This window comes from Carlito syrichta, unplaced genomic scaffold, assembly GCF_000164805.1.
Source record: "Carlito syrichta isolate Samal-C Ts95f unplaced genomic scaffold, Tarsius_syrichta-2.0.1 Scaffold303008, whole genome shotgun sequence".
Taxonomy (NCBI): Eukaryota; Metazoa; Chordata; class Mammalia; order Primates; family Tarsiidae; genus Carlito; species Carlito syrichta.
Window position 1 is genome coordinate 1246 of NW_007247104.1, and position 11940 is coordinate 13185.

The 11940-nt window shown below is 44.2% G+C and overlaps 1 protein-coding gene across 1 annotated transcript in view; it reads right to left on the reverse strand.

Annotated features, from left to right (window-relative positions):
* Window positions 1-246: 246 nt before the first annotated feature.
* The window catches only part of EEPD1 (endonuclease/exonuclease/phosphatase family domain containing 1), a 25004-nt gene continuing 13310 nt past the window's right edge, over window positions 247-11940 (reverse strand). The window contains exons 2-7 of the mRNA XM_008057417.2: window positions 3074-3132; window positions 2595-2681; window positions 1346-1443; window positions 1052-1188; window positions 670-813; window positions 247-370 (exon numbers count right to left, since the gene is read on the reverse strand). Coding sequence (XP_008055608.2) covers window positions 247-370; window positions 670-813; window positions 1052-1188; window positions 1346-1443; window positions 2595-2681; window positions 3074-3132 — 649 coding nt within the window. The remainder of the gene's footprint in view (window positions 371-669; window positions 814-1051; window positions 1189-1345; window positions 1444-2594; window positions 2682-3073; window positions 3133-11940) is intronic.

Below are 11940 nucleotides of genomic sequence, written 5' to 3' on the forward strand. Positions count from 1 at the left end.
ATGTGTGAAAGGGAACAGAGGCACGCTAGGGAAGATGAAGGCTGTGAGATGTGGAGGGCGGAGTATGTGGTACATGGGGCGAGGTCACAAGATGAAGAGGGCACGTGGTGGACACTGCCTGCATCAGTATCACCAGGAAACTTGTAAATGCGCATTTCCCAGGTCCCCCACAGAGGTCAGATCTAGCAGGTCTTGAGTGGCTCAAAAAGCACCTCAGGGAATCCTTCTGCAGACAGCCAACCCCACTTAGGAAATGCCAGAGTGACCGTCCCCAGGACACTGTGGAGCTGGCAAGGGAGGAGGAGGTGGGAGAGCCCTGCTGCAGGAGTCCAGGCACATGATGAGGGTGTTGGGGGCACAGGCCTGCAGACTAGGAGATAGATTTGGGGTGGAACTGAGTGGATGTATGACTGCAGCCACTGTTCCAGTGGGCACACAGCAGGCAAGGAACCTGATTGATCCAGAGTCGGAACTGGCTTCCCAGAGCAGGGGATTTTAAGTTAGGATCTGAGGGTAAGCTAGCATTAGTGAGGTGGCCAGACAGACACACGGACACTCCTGAAATACTCACATACCCAAGCTTCCCGGACAACCCTGAGAACCATGACCCCCCAAACCAAACACTGTGTATGTGTTCCAAGTGTGTCTGGTAAAGTTTCTCCTGCCTACTTCCTTGGTCTAGGACAAGCTGAAGCTATGTGTACAGTCACAGGATCCTGATAGAACAGCAGCAAGGCAGGGAGGGGCACAGTGGCCCTGGTTTCAGGGACGGGACCCTGAGTGGGGAAGGCAGCAACCTTTTCCTCTATTACTCTGAGAATGGGAAATGAAAGAGAATGAGGATATGTGTGAGCCATCTGCAAATGAAGACACTCAGGAACAGCCCAGTCAGCTGCTGGAAGCCAGCGGGTGAAGAGTTATGACAATTAGCCTGTGAGCCGGCTAACAGTGGGGTTTAGAGATAAGGATTGGCAACCCCACCCCCACTCCCATGGGCCCTTCCTCTCTGAGCCCTGCCTGAGCCCCGTGGACCCCAGCTGCCCTGACTCACCCAGGCTGGCCCTGTTTACCCAACCCCAGATCCCGGCGCATGGAAGACAGAGGAAGGAAACAGCTGTTGCCCGTCACCTTCACCTTCCCCAGAAACCCCAGTAAGTCAAGTGGAAAGGCGACAATGGGATGACACATCTGGTACAGACGAAGAAAAGTGGGCAATCAGATAAGAGATTGTCAGGGCTGCTGCACCAGGTGAAAGCTACTTCCCATAACTTCCTCCAGGTGTCAACAGCTGTTCTGAGTACCCAATGTCTTGCCAATTACCTAATTCCATTACTAACAGATTTACCTTTGGTGGAAAAAAGTCTTCATAGAGTCCTTCCCGCTGTGACACAATTCCTGCATTCAAGTCCCTCAGCTCGGCATCCAGGAGCCATGGTTCAGACTCTGGGAAGGAGCCGTTCTCAGCCTGAAGCTTTCAGACTCAGCCGGGAGCTCAACAACCACCCCTGGTCCCATTCAGACCAGAGGAGGGTGTCCCAGTGGTGGTAGCAAGGGAGTGAGGGCATCCCTAAAGCTCTCGGGTAACTGTGCTTCACAAACGCCGAGCGGCCCAGTCCCTTGGTCCTGAGTCCTCTACTCACATCTTGTGTGGGTGCTGGATGCACACTGGAGGAGTTTTACTACAATTTCCTTTGAAGAAAAGCTTCTGCTGATTTCTAAAGTTTGCAAACCATCATAGAGATAAATTTCAAGGTAAATATTATGCTATTCCTACTTTTAAAATAGTGCATTACAAATTCAACCACTTTTTTGGGGGTAACAATATGCTGCCTACAAGAGACAAACTTTATTTATTTAGAGTCTGGTCTTATTCTGTCATCCAGGCTGGAGTGCAGTGACAGGATCACACCTGGACCTCCAGGGCTAGGGTGAGCCTTCTGTCTTGGCCTCCAGAGTAGCTGGGACTACAGGCTTGCGCCACTACACCAGCTAATTTTTAAATTTTTTGCAGAGACAAGGTCTCGCTGTGTTGCTTGAGCTGGTCTCACACTCAAGGGCTCAAGCAATCCTCCTGCCTTGGCCTCTCAAAGTGCTGGGATTATAGGTGAGAGTTACTGTGCCCGGCCAACTTCAATCGCCTTTATACAACACTTGAGCATGTAGCCCCAATGTATGTATATATTACTTACTGGCAAATCATATAGAAGTATTAACGTAATATTATGCACATTATAAAATACAGCTCAACTAGAAATGTTTAAAGATGGGATAAAATACACACGAACAGAAGTTTAGGGGACCACCAGCACTCACCAGCTCAAAAGTGGTGGGGGAAGGAAAAGGCTGGTTACCAGGGATGGTGGTAAACCACTGAATTCTTCCAATTAAAACTGGAACATTGCTTCATGCGAACGTATTTTTAAAATACATGTATGGAAAAAACAAAGATCTTCATAAGAAAAAGTTGGTTTGCAAGTTACCACATGGTTCCTAGGTAATCTTTCTTATTCCATGCAAAGAAAACATTTCTAACTTGAGGACTGTAAGATCACAGGAGATCAGACAGAGAAAGGCCCTTCCCCTTGGAAAGGTACCATCCCCTCTAATGCCAAGGCCATAATCTCTTTTCAAGTTTAAGTCAAACCTCTGGAAGCCAAAATGAGCTTTCTGTTGAACAAAGACTTAAAGAGAAAAAGAGTTCTAGACTTTAGTCTTTCTAAGTTAACAGAAAATGCTCTTGGCTCAAGTTATCTCCCTGGAGCAATTAAAACAGGAAGGCAACTTCAGAGACACAGTTTACCTTCAAGGTCGGCTGATCCCGTGCCAGGCACTATGGGAAGCTACAAGTCATGCAGGGCAGGAAGGCACGCCCTACCTCATGGGGCACTTAGTGGTGCATGGGTAATTACGGTAATTACAATTCCATACTGCTTGTGAGAGGGGCATAAAGTTGAGGGCCTAACATGGGCTCCTGGCTGGCTTCCCCAGGAGTTACACCATGCTGGACCTAAAGGAAGAGCAGTGGTTGGCCGACCCAGGTTAAGCACAGATGAAAAGTGGAAGAAGCTCAAACCGGCATCGAGGACTGAAAGATAGCTGGAGGAAGAGCAAGATGAGGAAACCAAGAAGAAGCTGGGGGGGGGGGGGCAGGGCTGTCAAAAGTGGGAGTTTGGACTTGCCTAAAGCAACGCTTCCAGAATGATTTGGTGTTCGTTTGGAAGTCCCACCCTGACTGCAGCTGTGGTGAAGAGGAGGCTGGACAATGAGTCTAGACCAGAAAGCCAGCCTCAGCCAGGGCTAGGGAAGAAAGGGACAGTGGCAGTTAACTGGGACCCTGGTGATGGTGGTGGTGGTGAGAACACTAGGAGCCAGGTGTGGAACAAGTGCTTTACACTCATTAATTCAGTTAACCAACACAGCAGCCTTCTGAGGCAGACACATTATCACCTCCATTTTCTAGAGAAGAGGATGAAGCCCAGAGGGCTTAAATGACTTGCTGAAGTCAGATACTTGTTGAAAGGAAACAACCAGACATAAAAACTGCTCAGTTAAATAAGATGTCATTTAAAGCACTCAGCAATAACTCTTTTATCACTGTAGTGAGATAAAATTTACATACAGAATTCACACATTGCAAGCGTAAAACTCAGTGAATTTTAGGAAATTTATAGTTGTTCAACCATCACCACGATCCAGTTTTGGAATATTTCAATCATCCCAAAATGTTTCTTTGTGCCAATTTGCAACCAGTCCCTACCCTCACACCCTCTGCTTTCTGTCTCTAAATTTATGTGATAACATTTTAAGTCAAAATGTATTTAATCATGTTTGGATTTGTTATTTTTCTTCCACTGAATACATTCAAAGTACCTAAGAGCTACTTGAGGAGAACCAGACTGCTTTATTTTTAGTTTGTACAACTTTATACCATATGCTAGTTCTCGCCCACCTATTTCCTCATTGAAAATGATTTATTTTGCTTCTTGGTGTTAGTGGTTTATTTAGGATTGAATTTATAATAGAGTCGAACATATATCAAGTTAGCATGATCTAAAGTCAAATACAGTATCGTTTTAATTTAACTGTTTCTCTGTACACAAAAAATAACACTTTATTCCAATGAAGCTTTTGTTTTTATTTTATAGGTTCATTATTAAGGAAAAATTATAATCTCCTCCACAGAAGTACAAGCATTAATCCTTAAGCAACTCAGACCCTGGTAATATTTGACCTGCATATTTACAACTATAATAGCATCTGAACTGAATTTTTTTTTTCTTTTAAGAGACAGAAACGGGGTTTCACTCTGTTGCCCAGGCTGGAGTGCAGTGGCATGAACATAACTCACTGCAACCTCGACCTCCTGTATTCAAACGATCCTCCCACCTCAGCTTCCCGAGTAGCTAGGACTACAGGCATGTGCCACTATGCCCAGCTAATTTTTAAAAAATTTTTGTAGACATGAGGTGTCACTCTGTTGTCCAGGCTGGTCTCAAACTCCCGGGCTCAAGTGATCCTCCTGCCTTAGCCTCCCAATGTGCTAGGATTACAGGTATAAGCCACTACTCCAGCTTGAAAAAACTTGATTCAGATATCCATTGTATAAAGGAACTTGCTGAATTCACTAGGCTCCCATGAGATCTGATATTCCTTCCCTAAATCAAGGCACAGGGATAAGAAACTCTACCCCTTCTTTCCTTCTTCCAAATTTCTGATCTTTCCTAGACTGTGTGAGGGAGAGGACTGTCTTCAGGCCACTCCTAAAGCGAGGTGGTGTCTATTTGAAGTGATCTGAGCATCCCCACCAACCACCAAAAGGCCTTGCTTTATCCTCTTCAGAGATCTTCCTTCCTTGGGACCTTTCCTAGCTTCTCTGTCCTTCCTTTATCCCCACCCTTGCTCCCACCCTGGGATCACTGAATCACCAGTGAGGTGCACCTATTTATAGTTCCCAAGTTCTTCCTTTACTCAGGAAGTCCCAGCAAGGGGCAAAGGAGGCTGGGGGTTCCCCAGGCCTCACTTCCTTGGCCCTGCCTTCTACTTCATGTGCTCAGGAATAAGAGGGTACATGCCACAGCTTGCTGCCTCTCAGCTCTTCGACCTGAGAGGCCACCCACACCAAATCTTCAGCCTCACTGGAAATGAGCAGTGGCCCTCTCAGCACCCTTGACTTCACCTCCATCGCTCTCCATCCAAGGCCCCAAGGTCCAGTGCTTCTACTGTAGCCACAGAAAGTCAGTCAGGTCCAGTTGTGGTCCCCACAGTGGTAGCACCACTCCTTGTACCTTTAAAATGACTCTGCAGCAGTAGTTCTCAACCAGGTATGATTCTGCCCCCAAGGGAACATTCATTTGGCAATGTCTGGAGACAGTTCTGGCTGTCACACCCAGGGAAGGCGGGAGTCCTTGTGGTATCAAGTGAGTAGGGACCAGGGATTCAATAAATATCCTATAAAACACAGGCCAGCCTCCTCAACAAAGAATCATCTGGCCTAAAATGTCAATAGAATGTGGATCTACAACAATCTCAAAATGACAAGTTAAAAAAAAAGTCAGTAGTGCCAAGTTTGAGAGATCTGCTACAGGACAGCCTTCCCTACCTGTGAGGGTGGATGTGAGACCTTGCTGATTAGGCTGCTGCTACTTTTTTGTTTGTTTTGAATCAGGATCTTGCTCTGTTGCCCAGGCTGGAGTGCAGTGGCACAATGATGGCTTATTGCAGTCTTGGCCTCCTGCTCTCAAGCGATCCTCCTGCCTCAGCCTCTCAAGAAGCTGGGACTTAGGTATGCACCACAACACCCAGCTAATTTTTTTTGTAGAAATGAGGTCTCACTATGGTGCCCAGGCTGGGCTCAAGCAATTCTCTGGTGCCTGGGCTCAAGCAATCCTCTCACCTTGATCTCCCAGAGTCACCATACCCAGCTGATTGCTATGTTTTTTATCTTAAACATGGATTGGTATTTTGAAGAAGACTCTAAGAGACACAAAACCTCTTTGATTCAGGTATCCACATTTATGCAGGGGCAGCACACAGGATGGTGTGTAACTATTCAGCTGATGAAAGCCCTCAGCAGGCAAAGATGTCTGGTGTCTTGGAGGAAATGCAAGGCACACGGAGAGCCAGCAGCAAACTCCACCCCCTGCTCGCCCAGTGACTGTCTGGCAGAGACCAGGGTCTGGGGAACATAGACAGGTGGCAATAATTGATCCAGGATCACAAAATGTCCAGGGCAATGGATTTAATGCATTTATGTTTCATTCCCTCCGGGACCCTAACCCAAAGCAGAACCTCTTTTCTCAACTTCATGTGGTGTGCTGCCTCATAAGATATCACTTAAGAAAAGGTTTCCTTGGTTAAAAAGAGTTTTGAAACTACTGGGTCCAGAGCCTATGTATCAGAGTGTATCAATCAAGATACTTAACTTCAAGAAATGGAAATCAACACTGCCTGATTGAAACAGAAAAGTACTTAGCTAACAGCATATTAAGAAGCTGAGGTGGGCAATCAGGAACAAGAGGCAAACATGCCTTGGAACAGGGCTGATATAGATCCCGCTGGCACAATGCCAAACCCTCAAAGCTGCAGCCTGGGTAGCCAACAGTACCCGCTCTGGACACCACTCATGGCCACCAGCCACATAGTCTCTGCTGTCCTAAGGACTCAATCCTATGTCAACTGTCCCTACAGTCAGAGTGAACTCTTCACAGTCCCTGAGCTTTTGGTGCCACTGGCTCTCAACCAGAGATCAGGACAGATGCATTGACCTGCAGAGCTCAGACCCTAGCGGCAAAGGATGCTGGGAAGTGATTCTTTGCAGTTGTAGTTTCCCTTGTGGGTGGTGGACTCTGCTGCCCATGAAGTCTCACAAGAAAGAAAATTTTCCAAGTACTAAAAGGTAGCTAAAAGAATAGCAGGACAGAAGAGCTCTGAGTCCCCAAGAAAGTAAAATGCACTGACAGGAAAGGAAAGGGAGGGGCTAAGTATTATTTATGCTGTATGTATAAATATTCGACATAAATATGTAAAAACATATTTTCTGTATGTTTTAAATGTCTTATATGAAAAGTAAAGGCCTCTACATGGACACTAAAAACGTACTTCAGTTTGGCCTCATTCTATGCAAAAGATCAAGGCCATGGCACCCGACTCTGACTTCAGCAGCCACCTGGCCATTTGGAAATATGGTCAGAGAAAGAGAAATTTCCAGTTTTCCCCTAGGTTGCTTTTAAATTAAATCAGCTGCTGGGTACCATTGAGCTTGGCTGAAACTAACTACAGAGAGGAACTTACAAATAATTAGTGAGAAGGCAGTGTATGGCCAACTGCATACAGGTCTTCCCAACTTTACTTACACACTGAGTCAGTGGAAGAAGCAAAGACACAATTAACACTAAAGATAAAGGTCTATTTTAAAAGATGGGTATATTTATAATTCACATATAGCAGACACTCTGTGGGTGGAGACATGTACAAACATATGTCTGTGGTCAGACACATACAAATCTATGGAGATGTGAAAAGCAAAAAAGATTTACTAAAACAAAACTCCATCAATGATGCTTGAACTATGAAATATAAACCCAAGGTCTTTGGTCTCAAGCTTGACCTACAATAAAGTCTGACTCACTGCTAGAGTGGTTTTGCACAAATAGAATTAATTTTGAAATTCAAAACATTTATAATTTAGAGTCACTATATACATTTTTTGGTTGATTTGTTTTAAGCCAGCAACATGTGTTTTGGCTTTTCTGCTGGGTCTACTTACATTTGTATACCTACTCATGCAAGCGTGTATCTGAAAAACCTGAGGTTTAGAGTACAGCCAAAAAGCCGTACTAAGAAAATATGAAGCTTAGAAAATATGAAGCATGGAGAATGGTAAAATGAACTAAAATTATTCATGGTGAGTCTAGAAGACGAAAGGAGATTCAACTGGGGTATCCAAATGGACGAGAGGTTCTAATTGTAATTAATTCATTTTAATTACATTAATTAAATTGTAATAAAAGACAAATTAAGGATGTACAGTGAGTGGAGGAAGAGCATGTGATAACAAGGACAGTCCAGCACTGGACTGGATCTCTGCCGCAGGGGATGAATGGGTAAACATGATAGGTGCCCATAATGAATGACCAAGCAGCAGTCGGAAGCCAAAATAGCTGGAAATCTTAAGAACACAATATTTTTGTAGATCAAAGACACTACATTGTTCAAGGAGATGTCTAAGGACATACATGTCACACTTTAAACTTGGAATCTACAGAGAAGGGGATGAAGAAGAAAAGACATTTTAAAAATAAATTCAAAGAGAGGCGGGACCCTGCGTTGACTGATGACAGGGCTCCACCAAGTGCAAAGCATAACGAACTCAACTCTCCACAGCTGGGCTCAAACAAATAAGGAAACAAAGTTACATATATACAATTCGTTTGTCTGTGATAGTTGGCGATGACCCATAGAAGTGCTCCTTCAAGGTTCTTTCCTGGCCCAGAAGCTTGTGATTTGCAGATATTGTAATGAAATTTCTGAAGCTCATCTGGCATACTGTCCATTCTATTTTGGCTTTAGATAAAACGTGCTAAACTTCCATCCAAAACACATAAATGTGAAAATCAGAGAACAAAAAGTACTTCTCAAGGACACTGTTAAGTGCCAGTTCAGATACAGCTCTCCAGCCAGAACCATGAAGCAGGCCGAGTGAAATTCTCCAGGTTTCTTTCCAGATAGAGGGTTTGTTTCTGAAGATATTGGATACTTTTTCCCATTACAAAGTAACTATTCCAGGTTATGTCCTAGTAAAATAACTCCATGAGCAAGGGTGAAGGCAACAGAGAGTGACAAGGAGTCAGCACAGAGATATCTTATATTTTGTCAGCTTGGAAACAGGTTTGAAAATGGCCCATGCAGACATGATGCTCAATAAATTTAGTCATTTGGGAAATGCACATCAAACTCCCAATGCATTTCACACCCACTAGAATGACTATAATAAAAAAGACAGACAGTAACAAGTGTTGGCAAGGACATGGAAAAGTAAGAGCAAGGAGAAATGTAACACGGTGCAGCCATTTTGAAAAACAATCTAGCAGTTTCTCAAAATGTAGAATTACTATATGACTCAGCAACTCCACTCCTAGATATACAAGGAGGGGGACCCCAGAAAACCCAGAATTTGTTTATTTTTAAAATGTATATTTATTCTTACATGTTTAAACTTCAGTCACCTTCAAAGTACTCTCATTTGATACAATATACCTGTCAAGACGCTTTTTCCCCTGCTCAAAACGGTTTTTGAATCCATCAATTTTGATGCCTTTTAGTGCTTCTGCCACTTTTTATTTTACCTCTTCCACATCAGCAAAACGTTTTCCTTGGAGGACTTTTTCATCCAGGAAACAAAAAAAAGTCACTCAGGGCAAGATCGGGTGAATAAGGAGGGTGGGATATGGGGGTCATGCTGTTTTGGGTCAAAAACTGTTAAACATTCAGAGCAGTGTGAGCAGGTTGTTTGTGTAAATCATAATGAAATGGGTAAACACGTTGAAAGAATCTCCAAAATAAAATTAACTAAAGCCAAACACAGCCTCTCACAACAATACTAGCTGGTATACTGATGCCAATAGGTTCCTAGAACACTTACCTAGTGGGGGAAGCCTGGACTACAAGGGGCCCACTCTCCAAAAATATAATTCTTTTTTGGGGGGGTCTCCCCCTATATTCCCAAGAAAAATGGAAATACATGTCCATATAAAAACTTGTACATGAATAGTCATAGTGGTATTATTCATAATAGCCAAAGAGTAGGAACAACCCAATGTCCATCAACTAATGAATGAATAAAGAAAATGTAGTATATCTACGTAGTGGAATTTCAATCAACTATTAAGAAAAAAAACACTGAAGCACATGCTTCAACATGGATGAACTTTGCTTGTTTGTTTGTTTGCTTGTTTGTTTTTAGTCCAGGCTGGATTGCAGTAGCATACTCACTGCCACCCCAGCACTAACCTGCTGGGATCCGGCGTTCCTTCTGCCTCAGTCTTCCAAGTAGCCGGAACTACATGCATGCACTACCATACCCGGCTCATTTTTTATTTACTGTAAAGATGAGGTCTCGCCAAGTTGCCCAGGCTGGTCTCGAACCAACAGGCTCAGACAATCCACTCACCTCGGCCTCCCAAAGAGCTGGGATTACAGGCTGAGCCACAGAGCCTGACCACGGATGAACTTTGAAAACATTATGCTAAGTACAAGAAGTCAAACACAAAGGGCAATGGTATTGTGTCATTTATATGAAATAGCCAGAACAGGCAAATCCAGAGCTAGAAAGTAGATTAGTAGTTGTCTGGAGCTGAGTGGTAGGAAGTAACTGCTAAGGTGTATAGAGTTTCTTTTTAGGCTGCTGAAAATGTGGTGGAATCAGGCAATGACAATGGTCACACAGCTTTGAAGATATACTAAAAACTACTGAATTTGACACTCAGTGAATGATATGGCATAAACATCATATCTCGGTCAGGTGCAGTGGTTCATGTCTGTATTCCCAGCACTTTTGGAAGGCTGAGGCAGGAGGACTGCTTGAGCCCAGGAGTTCAAGACCAGCCTAGACCACATAGTAAGACCTCATCTCTACAAAAACAAACAAAAAATAGCTGGGCATAGTGGCATAGACCTGTAGTCCCAGCTACTTGGGAGGCTGAGAAAGAAAGATCACCTAAGCCCAGGAGGCGGAGGCTGTAGTGAGCCATGATTGTGCCACTGCCCTCCAGCCCAGGCAATGGAGTAAAACCCCAACTCTCAAAAAAAGTAATAATAATCATAGCTTAGTAATTTTTAAAAAATCCAGCTCTCAAAAAAAAAAAATCTTGCTCTCACACAACCCAGCTTTCCTGACTCCCTGGATGACAGAATTGGATAATTTCTTAATGTGCTGGTTGAGAACAACTGCAGGGAGGGCACTACCTGCAAGAGGTTAGGGTCCTTTCCCCCCCAGATAAACTTGTCTCTTCATACTTTCTAGATGTAGAAAGAATAAGAAACAACTGTCCCCTTTCTTGACCTTTTTTGTCCCATCTCCTGATTTATGGATTTGTGACCTCTGCATCTCAGAGTGTGGACTCTCAATAACTCTATCTAACTTTGAATTTCTGCTCCACTTTCACCAACCATGTGACTCATGGAAGTTTCCTTAAGATAAGTTTCCTCGTGGGTTCGAGACCTGCCTGGGCAGCGAGACCTCATCTCTACAATAAAATCAAAAAATTAGCCGGGCGTGGTAGCGCACGCCTGTAATTCCGACTACTCAGAAGGCTGAGGCAGAAGGATTGCCGGAGCCCAGCAGGTCGAAGCTGCAGTGGCCGGGAGCGGCCACTGCACTCCAGTCTGGGCGAGAGTGAGACTCCAACTCAAAAAAAAAAAAAAAAGATAAGTTTCCTTGTGTGCAAAGCAGGTATTCTTCACCCACCTCACTGGGGTGGGGTGAGCATTAAGTTAGTTAATAATTAGAAAAGGTTTAGCAAGAGCACATGGGGCCAAGTGAATAATCAATACATGTTAGTGGTGATTTATTATTTCCACAAATTCCTGAGTGCCACTGGACTGAAACTATGCTTTATGTACATGACTCCTACCCTTCTGAAACCTTCAGTCAAGAAGGGCAGGTGTCATCAACATGCAATTACGACGCAGTACAACAATTACTGGCCGAGATATGGTTTTTATGCCATACCGTTCACTATCTTCAAATTGTCAAATTCAGTAGTTTTTAGTATAGTCACAAAGCTGTGCGACCATTATCACTGTCTAATTCCACAACATTTTCAGCAGCCTAAAAAGAAACTCCAAGCCGGGCTTGGTGGCTCAGCCTGTAATCCCACGCCTTTGGGAGGCTGAGGTGAGTGGATTGCCTGACCCCGCGGGTTCGAGACCTGCCTGGGGAAG